General features: G+C 39.3%; 3 protein-coding genes across 6 annotated transcripts; 2 read left to right on the top strand and 1 right to left on the bottom strand.

Moving 5' to 3' along the window:
* Positions 1 to 153: 153 nt before the first annotated feature.
* zgc:110540 (deoxynucleoside kinase) lies at positions 154 to 15792 on the top strand. 2 transcript variants are annotated; one of them, XM_042094054.1, is made up of 8 exons: positions 154 to 493; positions 1811 to 1926; positions 7993 to 8186; positions 10215 to 10244; positions 12675 to 12822; positions 13040 to 13155; positions 13457 to 13556; positions 15014 to 15792. In XM_042094054.1, the coding sequence occupies exons 1-8, from the start codon at positions 400 to 402 to the stop codon at positions 15038 to 15040; spliced, it is 825 nt and encodes a 274-aa protein (XP_041949988.1). In that variant the 5' UTR covers positions 154 to 399; the 3' UTR covers positions 15041 to 15792. The 2 variants fall into 2 exon arrangements, with proteins under 2 accessions (XP_041949988.1, XP_041949989.1); XM_042094055.1 differs by lacking the exon at positions 10215 to 10244 and having other exon boundaries at positions 165 to 493.
* Positions 1987 to 4158, top strand: LOC121710111 (P2X purinoceptor 7-like). Of its 2 annotated transcripts, XM_042094059.1 has the most exons (4): positions 1995 to 2397; positions 2596 to 2665; positions 3207 to 3361; positions 3791 to 4158. In XM_042094059.1, exons 1-4 carry the CDS (start codon positions 2276 to 2278, stop codon positions 3945 to 3947), a joined length of 504 nt encoding a protein of 167 aa, XP_041949993.1. In that variant the 5' UTR covers positions 1995 to 2275; the 3' UTR covers positions 3948 to 4158. The 2 variants fall into 2 exon arrangements, with proteins under 2 accessions (XP_041949994.1, XP_041949993.1); XM_042094060.1 differs by lacking the exon at positions 3207 to 3361 and having other exon boundaries at positions 1987 to 2397.
* Positions 3180 to 7851, bottom strand: LOC121710091. 2 transcript variants are annotated; one of them, XM_042094019.1, is made up of 12 exons: positions 7272 to 7556; positions 6571 to 6769; positions 6218 to 6449; positions 5790 to 6063; positions 5520 to 5700; positions 5326 to 5402; positions 5053 to 5233; positions 4723 to 4971; positions 4442 to 4613; positions 4331 to 4348; positions 4200 to 4298; positions 3968 to 4106 (listed from the first exon to the last, which is right to left on the bottom strand). In XM_042094019.1, exons 1-12 carry the CDS (start codon positions 7539 to 7541, stop codon positions 4094 to 4096), a joined length of 1965 nt encoding a protein of 654 aa, XP_041949953.1. In that variant the 5' UTR covers positions 7542 to 7556; the 3' UTR covers positions 3968 to 4093. The 2 variants fall into 2 exon arrangements, with proteins under 2 accessions (XP_041949952.1, XP_041949953.1); XM_042094018.1 differs by having other exon boundaries at positions 3180 to 4106; positions 4200 to 4348; positions 7272 to 7851.
* Positions 15793 to 16896: the final 1104 nt, after the last annotated feature.

The raw sequence follows: 16896 nt of genomic DNA, 5'->3' as shown, positions 1-16896 counted from the left end.
GACAAGCGCTCGTGTTCACGCTTTTTACCTGGTTAATTTTGTATTGTTATTTAATACAGATAGATTTTCAGTCACTAGTTGTGCTTACGTTTATTATTAAATAATATTATTTATTATAATATTATTAAAATTATTGAAAAATAGACTAATTTCTGATTGGCTACATTCTTTCCGGATACTGTTTGACGTCATCTTCCTTGAATTTACCGCGGAATTCGATTCAGGCGGATTTTGTAGCTCCAGGTCAGTGAGGCGCCAACACAGTAGTATTTCTTCAGTTGTTGACAAGTTATTCAAAGCGGTATATTTTTGTCTTGGAGGAAGACGCATAAACGTCTTATGTTTTTGCATCACGTTTTATTTTACTTTTAAGTGGTAACGTTCTGTCAAATATTTGCCATGGCTACACCTCCCAAGAGAATGTGCTCCAGTCCAGCTTTTAACAACAGTTTTGAGAAAAGGAACAAAAAAATATCGATCGAAGGAAACATCGGTGAGTTTTCTGTTTGAACTCCAAATTGTCTTGCAGTTGTCTGATTTAATGCAATGTTAACATTAACTTAACGTTACCTAAGCTAGCTTCTACCCGTAACTTATGTCTCAAGTCAAATGACACTTACCGATACATTAACTGGTTCTAATTTGATGCAACATAAACTCTGCATGGTTTTGACATTACATGATCATGGCAACAATATGATGGGACAAATATTTGGAGTCCCCAGATTTAGATAGTTGAGGTTAACGTAGGTTACTTAAGTCCACGCGCCTAACGTAACGTTACATACAGACAAATCCGAAATGGTGCTAACGTTAGCTACCTAACCTTCGTCTACTTACTACATTTGTCTCCTGTCCCGTTTAGCTACTCTTGTTTTTGGATGTTGAGAGAGTAATAAAATCAAGTAAAAATCACTAGTGTGATCGACAGCTGTTGTGTAATGAGTTTAACTTTACTGACGTTAGAGAAGAATCAGCAAAGTCCAGATTGGCGCCAAAAGATCTTTGGACACAACACCAGAGAATGTCTAATAGGACATTAAACAGAGGGACATATGGAGCAATTTACAACATACAATGAGCTTAGATGAATGTGATCTTTAAGGCTTAAAAAACACGTTTAACAACTTGTTGACTTCAATGTTATTGTAACAATAGTAGCGAAGACAAAAGCGCGAGGTCGTAAGTGTTTAGTTGGAACACAGTGTACTGTCCCTGCGCAAAGGTCCATGGTTTTATTGACAATGAATCATAGCATACTACTCCATAAACGGATACAACAAACAAATAAGTACATTTGTAATATTTAAGCTGTCTATCAATAATCTGCATATGTTTTTTTAGTCAGTCTCATTTGAGTGTGAGTGTTTACATCTTTAAAGGGCATTTTGTCGTCTCATTCTGAAGGAGGAATCTCCACTTCAGTTTCGTTTAGATACAGCAGCCTTCCCACCTACCTATATTTTGATGGTTTTAACAGAGGAGTATGTTCATATAATTCATAGCCTGATTTATGTAACATTTTATCCCCTCAAAATAAAGCAAAAGTGTGTTTCTTCCCCCTGACAACTTATTGTATTTTTCAAATCATGGAATGATAGAAAGGTATCCAAAATTACTTCTGTGAAAACATTTGTACCTGGTATGTCAACAAAAATGCATAAATGTACATAAAGTTTGAATTGAACTGAAATCAAATGTTCACGTATACATGGACAAACAGTTAACTGATGCAAGCATCATGATGTATATTGTGAATGCTAATTAAACATGAAATCAACTGAAGTAATATTTTCCCATTTGCCCACAGCGGCTGGTAAGTCCACGTTTGTGCAGCTGCTGGAGAGGGCTTCAGATGAATGGGAGGTCATTCCAGAGCCTATTGCTAAATGGTGCAACGTGCAGACAACAGAGAACGAGTACGAGGTAATGACCCTGGATATGTGAGAACAGGGACTCCCTTTACAGATATAGACCCTTTCAAGAGTTCCATTATCAGCATCATAGTTGGCCCCACAAGACTTCCTTTTTAACATTCCATATGTTATCTTAAAGGGGCCCTATTATGGTATTATTTACTGTTTATTATTTAATTTGTTGGGTCTAATAGAATCGATTTACAACGTTGAAGTGTCGTCGGCCATATTATTTTTCATCATACGTCTATCAGTATTACAACCCCTATGTGAAACGCCCGGTTGCTGAGAATTTTGAGGGAGTTAGAATCTTGGCGCTGACAGAAACGTCTCGTCAGACATTTGTAAGTTAGGCGATTATGGCGTCAGTGCTGCCTTACCAATTTGAACCAGAATCCGACCCCGAAAGCGATAATGGAGCTGATGGAGCCAATGATGAGCGCGATGTTAGTCGTAGATTGGACCAAGACGTTTCACTGTGGTAAGTTTTTGTTTATTCTATTATCCACACCTGATTTACGAAATGTATCTCTATAGCCTAGCGTCTAATTTAGCCCGAGGCTAGTAGGCTACTCGTACTAACAAGCTTTATTTGCCTGCCTGACATGGAATAGAAGTGAACTGCTTTTGTCTGCCAAAAATAGTTAGTTCTATAACTTATAACATCTTTGTTACTTAGGTGCACTTGTGGGAATTGTGCCACTATGCCTAGTGAAGTGGAGAACGTCTGCTGCAGAGAAATCACAAAGGTAAAACTGATAACTGTAACTTTATGCAAGGCTACTACTCGGTTTGGTGTTTATTTCTATGGACTGACCTAATGTCCTAGCATAACATCCCCATTAGATGAGTAGCTTAGGCCTACTAGTGAACTAGGCTACGCATGTTTATGACATCTCTAGCATAAAGCATCAGCATTACACTTGTAATGGTAAACGAGTGATCTCACCAGTTCATTGTAGTCTCAGCCAGGTGCATACTGTATTATAATCATTGTTATGTAAAAAAACTAATCAATGATACATTTTTATAATTAATATGTAATGGTAAACGAGTAATCTCACCAGTTCACTGTAGTCTCAGCCAGCTGCATACTGTATTATACATCATTGTTATGTAATAACAAAAACTAAATCAGTAATAACTTTTTTTTGTAAATAAAAGTCTGACAAGAAAACATGTTGCTTCCTGAATCAATATTGTCCATGCAGTCATGTAGCACTCTGAACAATGATGATGCCAAGGTCACTTGTTACACAGTAGTAGTTCTTGTCTCATTTTCTTTATTAGGTAGTAAGACGAATGAGCCAAGTGCCAATACCCATAATGTGCATGACAGAACATCCAGGCCTAGAACCTGTGTGTCTAAATCCATACAGTCTGCAAAATATCTACAACATTTACAAATATGATTACGGACCTGTTAGGCACAGAACAGAAGAAGAGTAAGTTACTTTGGCTGTAATAAGCTCTTACTAAACAAAACAAAAGCATTATTCTTATGTAATTTGTATGCATGTAAACATTGATGACAATAGTGCATAGCTTCTTCCATAGAGTATGAACCTTTGAGGTAATATTTGAAGAGTTTGGTTTCAAAACGCTATATCTCCATTTTTAAAAACATTAAAAAGTCATGTTATTCAATTGTGTATTTCAGATAATATCAATCAACTTGCTGTTTTGTTGTTTTGATTGAGTAAAGGTAAATCAGTTAATGCCCAATTACAGTTCTACTGAAATTACTTGCAAAACAAATTGTAAAAAAATAATAATTATTTATCAAAGTTCTTTAAAATGGTCGATGTAGCGTTTTGGAACCAAACTCTTCATTTGAAAACAGTTGAACAGAGAACTGTGCCTTGTCCCTTCAGGCGTTTGAGGCATCTTGCCTATCGCAGCTTTGTAAGCTGGTGCTGGGGCTACTTAGGACCTAGTCGTCGGGTCATCATCCCGTCATGTGTGGTGCAGCGGATACGGCAGCAGTTCCCGTCTGGTGATTACATAGGCTTCAGACCACCTATTGATTGAAGCGGGAGACGTGACGGGCAACCAGCTCAGCCTTTGGAGTTTTCGGGAATTCTGCTGAGAGGTCTGGAGGGATGGGGATGGTCTTCAATTCCTCTGCAAAAGATGTAGGGTCCTCAAAAACTTCCTGCATGAGCAGCCTCATGAGTTCACGTACATAGTCTGGAAGATATAGCATTCAAATCCAATAAATGTATCCATAACAATCTGTAAACTGTTGTGGCTGTATTTAAAGAAACTCTTTAACAAACTTACTGAAGGTTGGATTTGTTTTCACGGGCTTCACAATGCCTTCCCCCCTCTTCGCCTTTGGAAAAACAACCTTGAAAACGGCCTGTCCTGTAGATGTTGTAGCTTGCTCCCGCATAGCATTTTCATTGTGGTGCATTGCTGCTAGATACAACCTATGGTAACAACACAGCAAAATGATTAAATACATAGAATGACTGACAGTCATCTCAATCAGTCACTTTTAAAATAATGACATTGTGTATTACCTGCACAACATTCCCATGAAGGGGAAAACTACATTCTTTGGTGCAAAACGTAGTATCAGGCTGTGGAAGGACTCTAGTGATGAGGTCTGGTGATGGTGGCTGAGTTTCTCTACATCCTTCAGGACTCTCTTGTTGAGCAGTATTTTCTCAGCTTTGTGAAGTGCAACTGATCCTTCAGTAAAATAAGAACACGTGGTGAAATATCAACCCCCCTGCATCACAACAAAAGACTGGAAAAATGTAATACTTGATTTTCTGAGTAAAGATAATTTGGCACATACCAGGTTGTAACCATTTGCTAGGGTCCCTTGAGACGTGGTCGGGATGCAGACATTTGGGGAAAAGGGGGTCTTCATGAACATGAACATTTTGTAGGTGGTTTAGCAGTGATGTCCATTTTGCCACCTTTTCTGGTCCAGTGCTTGATGACGTGGCACACCAGTAGACATGGTTTTTGATGCTCTGTAGCCACTTCTTCAGAACATCACAGTCTTCATTGTGCGAAGCTTTCTCAAGTTTCTTGGACAAACCTGTTTACCACACACACTGATTATACAATCTGTTAATTGCTAACTTCAAAGTTTAGGATATGAATTAGGAAAACACTTTACCTTTCTCAAAGTGCCAAACGTCATAGAACTGAGTTACGCTGCGTTCCCTCAGAAATTTCTGGATCTGTGGATGACGGTCTGTCACAATGTAATCCACCTTCAATCCATTCGACTCCAGATGATCTAGGCATCTTTTCAGTCCTTCCTTCTCCATATGATAGCTGCCACCTACTTCATTGCTCTGGTAGTGAATGGTCATTACAAACAAAAAACATTAGACAAAATCACACACTTAAGATTCAAATTCAAACAAATCCAAAGAGAGAAACATACCTGAACAAGTTGGATGTCCATAATGGTGTTGCTCTCCAGATTCATTAGAGTGTAGCTGCCAAACTTTGCGGAGTGCCCTAAAAAAATGTATTACAGAGTGTGTAAAGCTTTTCAGCACACCATCAAGGGATGTCATATGATTCAGAATGCAAATTAATAATGTAGTTGCCAGACTATTTCAAATTTCTACAAACCTGGAGAATCAGCCCTCATGTCTCCTCCTACTGCAACCACCCCACCAAGGTGCAATTGATGCTGGAAATGACTCTGCTGATCCATCTTCCACTTATGAACAATAGCCGGTTCCATGTAATTCCTTGCATGCCTTCTGAAGGTGTCATACTGAAATATCTGGAGTTGCATGGCCTTGCACAGCTTTAAAGAAAAGACAAATAAGAGGCGTTTTAGACCAGTTTAGTTCATCACTAGAAAGATTCACATGTTTGAAATGGTAAAATGCTTACCTTTTCCAGTTGGATGAAGGAGGTCCCTGTAAAGTAGGTAGCCGCAGAAAGTTGTAGGTTGCCGACAGGGGTACTTCCAACCATGGGCTGACTCTCCCACTCTCTGAAGTAACTGCAGTGTGGACATCGCTGAGTGAAAGCCACATAGGTTCCCATCCTTCGTCGTTGGAGATTACAGCCCTTCTTACACACTGGACAGTTTTCAAACAGCTGTTTGAGGCAGCTTTCAAAAACAATATACTTTTCCTCATCATGTGTGGACTGTGTCTCAAACCTAACAGATTAGAAACACAACATAATATTAGCTTTTAAATATGTTTCTATAATAATAGCAATGTTGTATCGCTGGTAACCATATACTGAAAACAGTAGCCAATACTGCTTTTAGTACAGCCAATACTAAACAGTAGCCAATGCTAAAAACTTACGAGATGTCAGATTCCTCTGTAAGTACAGAATCTCCAGGGTTGTAAGTCGAGTCCAGAGGCTCCTTATGAAATTCATTTGAGTCGCCGCTCTCCTCCTCGTCCTCCAACTCAAGCCGTGGTCTCTTGCTAGGTCGACAGCCTGGGCCCTTTATTGGTGTAGACGCCAGTGGTGAGTCTATACCAGAAATTATTCCAGTGCCTACACGGAGAAGAGGCAGCTTTGTCTGGATACCTACGAATAATATAGACAAATCTTATTAGAAAATAAAAAAATAATTCAGCTGATGATTTTGTCCTGGTACTGAAGATATAATACAGAGTAGACCTTGGTTAACAACTACATCACACAATACCTTTGCTTCTCATGTGTGCCGTTTTCAGCGATCCCATGGACAACTGTGTGCCGACTGAAGTCGTCTTCAATGGCGCACTTTGTACTCCCACAGAATGCATTCCCACGGTGTTACTTGTCTGGGTTCCCGCCGAAATAAGCTGAGGAGAGTCGGTCTGACATCCGACGTGCTGGAAGGGGCTATATGGGGCACTGGAGTACTGTAATTATAACACCAAAATCTGTTACGAAAATAATTTTATACAACCTAACAGTTAACATCTGAAACAAAAACTATAACCATTCAACCAAATACCCCTCACATAGCTGACGTTAATTGTCCGTAGACGGACTCTGTTACCGTTTAGAATTTGTTTGAGATCCCCCGCGAAAACTAACGTTAACTTATAACGTTAGGCTACAAATAGCACCAGTGACAAATTAATCAGTCTTGCGTCAAGACTACAGACTGAATTCGCTCTACTTCAACATGGTAGCCTCACTATCAGAACTAACTGCTACTACACATTGGTTTATTTATACCACTGAGCTTGCTTTTAAGCTACTGTAATTACACATTTGCTCAGCTCAGACCACGAACTTAGTCAGCCTCTAGCACTAGCAGTTAGCTATCTCCGCTCGCAAGCTTGTAGGGTTAATTACCCAACTAACGTCAACCTTACACACAACAACTTTTGTTAATATCACAAAAGGTTTACTTACATGTCGAGCGACATCTTCACCCTTAGGGCCACACAAAGTTGGAACAGCATCTTCCCTCAGAGCAAGCAGCTTCGCAAATCCTGTGCTGAACAAACGCAGGTTGCTGAAGCAGCCATCCGTGAAGTGACGGGGACACAGAAAAATGGTCGGTAAAGTTGGGGGAATAGAGTTAAAAATAAACTCTAGCCAACAGGTACGTGTAGGCTCTGCCTTTGGCAAAGCATACAAGGGAGACGTCCCTTCACAACGAAGAAAACACCTTCTACCCATTGCTACTAACCGAAACTTTACTTGCTGAGAAACGCGAAATCGAACTGTTCTAGACTGACTGTGAAATCATCTGATGACGCTGTCTCATTTACTCCCAGCAAAAGTACGAGGTTACGTCACCTCGTACCGGAACTAAAATAAAGCAACGGCTGAAATTCGCATCGAGGCGTTTCTAGGCAGCTCAGTAGTCTGTCTTTGCGATATTCATTTACTCCCCCCTAGTGGTTACTTTTGATATTGTGTCTTTGCCGACCATTTACATACACAAAAAGCTATGTAATCCACGATAGGACAAGGAAAAAACGAAAAAGCATAATAGCACCCCTTTAATGCAGAGGAAGTAGATTGGGGCCCAAATAGAATGTTCAAGCATTGTTTTTGTTTACCTTGTTGAAAGGGTCTATAGTAACTAGTCTAACTCCCATTCTCTCTTATTCTTTACCGCATTCAGGAGCTCAGCACTTCACAGAAAAGTGGTGGCAATCTGCTGCAGATGCTCTATGACAAACCCAGCCGTTGGTCGTACACCTTCCAGACCTACGCTTGTCTCAGCCGAGTGCGCTCTCAGCTCCAGCCTCCCTCAGCCAAGCTGCGACAAGCCGACCACCCTGTCCAGTTCTACGAGCGCTCCGTCTACAGTGATCGGTGTGTAGCCTTGACTTTTGGTACAGTGGGACACAGTGTTCTAAGTGTTTTTTGTCATTAAATAGACTTAGAAATACAGAGATGTCGAGGTGACCTGGAGTGGTCAAGTTGCAGTGTGAGTTTTTCCATATCAATTCAACACAAAAATATTGAATTCGACACGATGGTCTCTGTGATTTCCACTCACAGTGAGAATGGTAATTTTGGTTTCAACTTTGACCCTTCTGGAAGGACATGGGATGCAAACCCAATTTTTCTATTTGTGGCAATTGTATGCCATCCTGTTTACAGCTTAAGTGTAACATCTACCTTGTCTATTTTTTCGTCCCTGTAGACTAGAGCATGTCCAAAAAAAGTAGCTTCAGGAGCTTTAATGGTCACTTAGGTCAGGTGCTACAGGACTGAACATTAACATGATACAGATGAGATATTGAGGTAGAGTATTAGGACATGCGTGACCCCCATGACCTTGAGTACCTAATAGTGGTGGACTGCCAAACGGGTTAAAAATGCTCGTCAAAATGTGCCTAGATTAATGATGCTGATGTAATTCCTTAGCTACATTGAACAGTTTGAGTATTATTGCAGTCTATGTAAAACAGACATGCCTTAATGCTGTTGTTTGGACCAGTGTTGTAGTCAAGTCACTATGCCTCGAGTTTGAGTCCCCAGTGTTTAAGTCCGAGTCAAGTCCAAGTCATTAAAAAAAAATTCCGAGTCGAGTCCACTACTCACCCGAGTCAAGTCCGAGTCGAGTCACTATTGATCCACGTCGAGTCCGAGTCGAGTCCCTATTGATCAAGTCGAGTCCAAGTCCAGCACTAAAGTTTTTTCCCATTGCAGATGAAATCCTTAAAAGCAAAACAGACAATCTTCTGTCTCCAAGCAGGGGTGCCATCACTTGTGTGAAAGTAGTATTGCCAAATTTCTTGCCAAACCCAATGTGTTGTATTTATTATATCGGAGAGAATACCATAGCCATACCATAGCCTATAGGCCTACTCATAATAAATGAGCAATCCACATCCCAATCATACAGGACATTAAGTCACATTATGCTGTTACTGACTGCTGACAATTGTATAGGCAGTGTTGTAGAAGTTCATACTTCACAAGAGCTAGATGGACGTTGGAGTAAGCCTATTTTGTAAGAGGTAGTGTGGATCATAAAAGGGGCATAACATTTTTTTTCTTGGGTTCCGGTTTCCGACCGACCCTGTCAATTTATGTGCAACCCAAATTTATTTTATGAGCTTGGGGAAGAAATATCACTAAATCGTCTAGGCTACATTAAATAAATCTACAAATAAAAGGCGAACTATAATTACATTATTTACCCCTTGCGTTATGTATAGGGATGAGCGTATTCTCTCTTACAAAGTAGCCTATGCACAGCTGTTCACGAAGACGATTGTTTTCGTCACTTACCAAGGCACTCGCAATTTTGTCCAAACACCGCAACTTTTTTGCAAATTTGACCAATCATCGTAGTTTCACCGTGAAATTTCACCTACCACAACAGTCCCTCGCGCAGAATATTGAGCCAGATGGCACACTTACTTCTGCACCTTCTGCATATGATGGCAAAGAATGCCCTAACGTGTTCGTTCCTCTGCCGTTTTGATGACCATAAATAGAAGGCTAACGTTAATAATCTGCTTACTTGCATGTCTCAACCTGGTGTTGCTAACCTACCTAGGCTATGAAAGTAAGTAAACCTACTTGGTTTACTGACATTTGAGTAGGCTATGCAACCCATTGGCAAACGTTTACCTGAATACAGGGTTCCTACGCAGTATGGAAAACCTGGAAAAGTATGGAATTTGATTTTAGTAATTTCCAGGTCTGGATAAGTATGGAGAAATATTTGTGTTTCCAGACTATTGTGCACAGTGCACTAGTCTCCAACACCCCCGCCCCCCCCATTAATGCACAAATAGGCTGACACCAGACATAATTTCACTGAATTTCTTACTTCCAGTAACTATATGCATGTGACAATAAACTTCCTTGTATCCTTGTATGTAGGCTATGCAGTATCTACAGAGAACTAAAAATGTGAGTGCACCTTCCAACACAGCACTTTCCCAATGAAAAGTATCCAACAATGGGCAAGTGTTTTCTGAGGGCTAACAAGTTAATAATAAACATTATTATACACCATTGACAATGTCTAGAATATGGTCAGAAAAAAATTAGACGTACACCACCAATGTAATGACATTAAACAGAAGTGTAGTCAAATAGTTTAAATCAATATGAAATTACTAGATACTTACTTGCTATTAGTAATTATGCAGGCCACAGACTATGAATTATTAAAAAGATATGAACTTTAATATGAATTACAAAATATATGAATGTATTGAAACATATGACATGATGCCATCTCTTTAGGTGACTGTCTTTTTTTGGACAGTTCTACGAAAGGTTATACTGCTTTGTGAATTACCTCAGTCAAAGCATTTTCACAAATAAAGTAGGCCTACTTTGATTTTCTGTAATCCCTACTGTTTACCTTTTGATTATCCTTTTTTAATAAGCATCAAGATGATCAGTGTGATTTTGGTCTTACTAACCTTAATTGCCCTACATTTAAAAAAAAAAAAAAAATCGCAACTATTTTTGCAATTTTCACTTCCTCCTACAATTTCTCCACAAGAAACAGGTAAAAAACACCGCAACTTCCATCCAGGCATTTTAGGTCGCAACAGTCTCAAAAAATTAAAAAATTCCCTACTGACCCATGGCCTCAACTGACAACCAACAGGAACCAAACCCCTTTTTTTTTTATGCCAGGGCATTTTAAAAAAAATTATGGCTGTTAAATAGCCTACACAATTTTAGAGCAGTTTGGGTGGGACAGAAAAAGAGCAGGGTCCGTCTTGGTAGCTTCTTTCTGACTCCCGTGACGTGAACACTGGCTACCTGCAACTGCATAATGTTATCACTTCACTGACACTATGGAGACATACTTCACGTCAACAATAGAGATGAAAACTAGCTTTCGGTTAATGGAGATGCAGATCATCTGCCTAATTAATTTCTTTGTGCAACAGGCCACATTCTACGTTCATTTCAGCGAGATGAGTGAAATAAATGTTTTTTTAAGCTGCCATCGCCATAGGCTACTATTTGCTACGATATTCACCTGTTAGAAATAGAACAAGTTGCTATTTTCTTTTTTTTCGTGCAGTGGATTAGCTATCAAATCGCTCGTTTGAACAGTAACAGTAATCCACTTCATTCGTGGTTTTAAATATAGTTTTTTCTGGCCTACCCACGAGAGGTTCAGTTTGTCAGTTTCACTTGCACAGACACGTAGGCCTAAATTGACACTCTACATGGACACTCTACTAGGCAATTTAATGTTATGCTTCTATATTTTATGACACCAAAATTAAGAAGTAGGCCTATGCTATATCTTGATCGGGAAAACTTTTAGTTTATTTTTCTTTCATCCGATAATAGCCTGCTGCAAATTAACAGACAGAAGCACGGCAGGGCACGCCCCAAATGAAAATGAATGACTGGAACCTCGCTTCTCGCGTCAGTCAGGAAAAACACTGTTCACCAAGTCACGATGATCAGCTATCCAGTGTGTGATGTTTAGCCTAGTCTAATCTTAGGTAATGTTATGTCATGTATGAGAACTAATATTGCCTGGCAATACTACATTGAAATAGCGGCGGCCATGTCTCCAGGCATTTTGGTGTTAAAGTTAACGTTAGTTTGCTTTGCATGTGAACATGATGTGACTTGCGGTGTATCACACGAAGCAGTAGCCTAACTTGAACTCAAATTAAGTATTACAAATAATTTAGATATTAAAATCATATAGCAAATTATAGCCTAATGACATACTACAATTATAGCCTTATGATATATTACAAAAAAAAGTCGAGTCCTCGACGAGTCATCGCGAGTGCGAATGCACGAGTTCGAGTCTCAGACTCGAGTACTACAACACTGATTTGGACTGGCAAAGTAAACATTATGGTGTCATTGTTGTATGTCTAGAGTCATTGAACAACATCAGTGCAGCATACACTGCCATTGTGAGTGTTTCCTTGGTGTCTCATTTATTTGCCTTTACTCAATTATTATTGCCTAAGGTTTTAAGGGTTGTATCAGCGATTTCAGGCCCAAAAAAGACCCAAACATATGATCATTCATCTTTCCTAACTATCCGCTATCTGCCTGCCACATAAGCAGGCCGTCAAAAAAACCTGTCTCTGTAGGCAGCCTAGGTTCTGAGATCTGTACACAAAAACAATTGCTACCAACAAGAGTTGGCAACCCCTCAAAGGCAAAATAAAGTGTTTCAACCAATAACCGACGAGATGCTTTTAGGAAAGTTTTAATTGCACGGGAGGGGGAAGGAGTAGCGAGCTAGCTCTGTTTTGTTTGAACATCAACAGAAGTGACGTATCTCCGCTATCGCTGATACAACCTTTAACCGCTGGCTTTATTTTGTTGTTATTACAGGTATGTGTTTGCTTCCAATCTATTTGAGTCTGGGGACTTAAACGAGACTGAATATGCCATCTATCAAGACTGGCACAGTTGGCTGCTTTCACAGTTTGAGGCTGAAATTGAGTTGGATGCCATGATTTACCTGCGGGCAGACCCAGAGGTTAGTAAACAACCCAAAATTAAATGTTTGTGTTGATGAAACCTTTTTTAAATTCCAGCATTCAAGATGCTATTTGTAAGTTGTCTATGACTGCATGCTCTTTAGAAACAATGACATGACACCGAAATTCCCTCTCTCTCTGTTATTGTACTTTATAATATCCTGTACCCAGGCCATGTAGAACGTGTTACTAATGAATGACCCATTTATATTGTAGAAATGTATGCAGCGATTACACACACGAGGGCGTGAGGAGGAACAGGGAATTCCGCTGGAGTATTTGGAGAAACTTCATTACAAGCATGAGTGCTGGCTCCACCACCGAACTACACAGTATGTGGTCAAGTGTAATGCTGAACTGTGACTAGTAATGAAAGAACAAGTAGTTTTTTGGCACCAAATTATTTGATTAGTGGACTGTGTGGTGGGTATATAAATCAATAATGATGCAAATATGACCACATGGCATCAAAATGAATCTAAAGATAAAGCTGTCTAGGAACATTTCTTGAAAACTGTTAAGATGTCTTAATATGCTTTAAGAGGATGTGAAGCAGATAGTGAATATTTTACTGTTATTTTCGTTTTTTGTCTTTGGTTGTATTCACAAAGTTGTGCCTCACTCTCTCCTCAGAATGGATTTTGAATACCTCAAGGACATCCCAATTTTGGTGTTGGATGTAAATGAAGACTTCAAAAATGACCGAATTAAACAGGAGGCAGTTATAGATAAGGTATGTATGAGGGTCTTCTCTTACATGTTGGTAACCTTGCTTAGTCCAACATCAGAATGATGTTTGTTTATGTGTGTATTAATTCATTTATTACAAAGAGTTTAAAATCATGCTGGATCTGTAGCCAAGTGTGATTGCTAAAAAATGAAGCAATACCACTGCACTGTTTCCCAATAGGACATTGGTCAACAAAGCGAAATGCATATAACAAAACATTACATGGGTCCGAAGCCTTGTATTACAGGACAGCTGTCCCTTTTTACATGTGACTTGCTAATTCCTATACAGTGTTTCCCACAGAATTGGATTCAATTTGTGGCGGTAGCTGACTTTGACAAGGGGGGGGGGTTATTAAGATCGTCTTGGTAGTGTATAGGTCTAATTGAGTGCCTGTCACTTTTTAAGACGTTTGAGGGAACCCTTGCAATTGTAACACAGTTGAAAGGCTGCTGATGTGTGGATGCAATTCATAACGTTTTCTACATAGTTAAAATAAAGGTTCGTACTTCTCCTTGGGACAAGCACTTTTTAATTTTGGAAAACACTTTTCCATTTACATCGGGATTTTGCAAACATTCAGTGTCAGAGTCAATAAAATGAGCCCTTCAACGAAATTGACAAGCAGCAAGTAGGCTAAGCATTCTAAATTCGACATCCAAACAGTATTCTAACGTTAGCTTTGAGATACTGCTTGATTTCATAACTTAACTTAGTTTAGTCTCTTCAATGTAGCCTACTATGTTGTGATAAGACCTTAGCAGAGTTCACTTCAATGCAGCAGTTATGAACAAATTTGCGCAGCATGGTCACGATGCTAAGCGGATTTAATAGCAATTTAGCCAGACGTCTTCTATGCAATGCTTCTATGTGGCAACAACAATCCTTCAACAATCGTGAATATTTTGTTAAATGCACATGCAGAGGAGTGGCAGCGGGCTACGAGAGAGAGCGGGGCGGGGCAAGGAAAGGCTGCGTGCGTAAAAAGCACAGCTCAATGGCAATGCAAGGATTTGACCTTATATTTAAATTAAATTAAATTAAACATAGAATATTCATCTGTGGCGGCCGATTTTTATTTTGTGGCGCCCCGCCACAGATTAGTCAATGTATGGGAAACACTGCCTATATATTAATACATGAAGATAAAGCAATTTGTTTTATGTTGCTGCCATGGACAAGTTAGTAAAGAACACAGTATTTGTTGCATCATTAACCACATTGTTAGGCACACATTTGGGTATTTTACAGCAATGTGGACCTGGAGGTAATTTGTAGCAACTGAATATACATTTTCCTCCAATGCTACTGACATTATTATCATTATTATATAAGGTGATGGTGGGCATGTTTAAAAAGCAGGCTGTTTCATTGTATGATTATGGTATAAATATGGTCATTAGTTGCTATGGTATGATATGGGTTTTAGTAGCTAACCAGCTGTTTCTGTCTTTCTGCAGGTCAAAGAGTTTTTGTCTACGGTGTGAAAATGTCTGGAACATTTAAGAGACATAATTCTGAACTGACTGGTACTTGCTGCCAGCTGTACATAATCTGCACCACCATAAATGCTATTTACAACAAATATGAAAAAGCCAGTTAACATTATGTCCATTCACACAAGTAATTGCTGAGTGAACCTCGGCATCAGATGTCATAACTAGGTCATGTGGGAAAGGGAAAGACTTTTTTAAAATAAGAATTTTAAATATTGTTTATAGGGTTACTAATCAATAGAAATGCATGTCCAATACATTTAACTGTGTGCTTTTTATATTGTAATTGACAAATATGTGAGAATAGGTCCGCAGGATTGTGTGGTTCTGCCTCCAATGTTTGTAGAGTTATTTATATAAACATTGTTGAACGTTTCAGGTCTTTGAACTCTGAGAGCCAGTCAATTTCAGTGTCCATAATTGTGTGAAATTGGGTGTCACCAAGGGGGGGGCAGTATACTGCATTTCTGGCATTATGTGGTTGGGCCTCTGATTCTACTTATTCAACCTTATGATGTCCAGCTAGTGGGTCACTTGTTGACTTATCTTTTCATGTCCAGGAAAATGAACTGCTACATATCATAGATTCCAGCACATCAGGTTCAGTGGATAATTTAGAATCTAATTTAATGCCTTAGTTTCCACTGGAGTGGGAAGCTGAGTGCTGTAGCGGCTATTGAGATTTTGATATGGATTTGTGTGTAAATATTTGTGTCAGTTCAATAAATTAAAGTGTGAATCTACCATATAGTTAAAGTCTTCTTTTTCAGCAGAGCACTGGGCTACCTTCTGCCACTTGCTGCCCATCACCATGCAGCCACATGCTGAACAGTTTTCACAGCTGTTATTTAATTTCCACCACACTAGTATTAGTCAAAGTGGAATCGATCTTAACATTTTAGCTCACTGTCCTTGTTCAAAAGTAAACATGTCACAGTATTGTGAGTGACCCTCTTACACAGTGATAATTAGTGATACACATTTATTTTTAAGACCAGGTGGACCAGGAAGCAGGTCGATCTAGTCCAGTGCTTTGTTGTAGGACCACTGCAAGAAGGGGTTATGCAAGGAAGTCTTCCTTCATTGAGGTGAAGTGTTCATGGATGAAGGGTCAAATGTTCCCCTAACTTGTCTGGAATTGATCAACAGCTATATATGGCAATATTTAAAGCCATTGTGAAAGGAGTTTACTGGAGTGAGGTATTCACATACTATTTTACAATAAGATTATTTACTAATGGCTGGAGTGGGCTCCAAAGCATTTTAAATACGTTTAGAAATGTTCCTTAGGTTCATACTACATTATAGCATCTGACAAGTCTAAGTATTTATCTATATTACTACACAACTCTCAGAGCTTGTATGGAGTCACAAATGACCACATAAAGATGGTCCGTTCATGCACATGGGAGAACAAATGTTCCCTTTGAAAACGTCATCGTGTAGGTCATCTCGTGGGAAAAACTAGGGGAAGAGTTTGTTAACAGTTGCCCAGTTGTGGCCTTGTCACGTAGTCCACGTGGACTGATCATGTCCAACAATTTTAATGTGAATTTAGGAACTTGCTGTTTTTGTCACTTGGAAGTGGCATATCCTTTCACAGCATCTTACACCAGTGTTTCCCAAACTTTTTTTCTGAGGACCCACTTTTTAAAAACGACAGACCATCGCGACTAGGGTTGCCACCTGTGTCTGACAAAAATCCTGGACATTTTGACCATCCAATCGACCTTTTTGTTTGTAAGCAACGGCGCCTTTCGCACATCTAACCCAAGATAAAAAACGTCATTCTAAGCGACAATTGTATAGCTAAAATTAGTGAGAATGACAATTTCTAGTTATTTGTT

Source organism: Alosa sapidissima, chromosome 5, assembly GCF_018492685.1.
Source record: "Alosa sapidissima isolate fAloSap1 chromosome 5, fAloSap1.pri, whole genome shotgun sequence".
Classification (NCBI taxonomy): domain Eukaryota; kingdom Metazoa; phylum Chordata; class Actinopteri; order Clupeiformes; family Clupeidae; genus Alosa; species Alosa sapidissima.
This window is presented reverse-complemented; position numbering and strand designations above follow the sequence as displayed.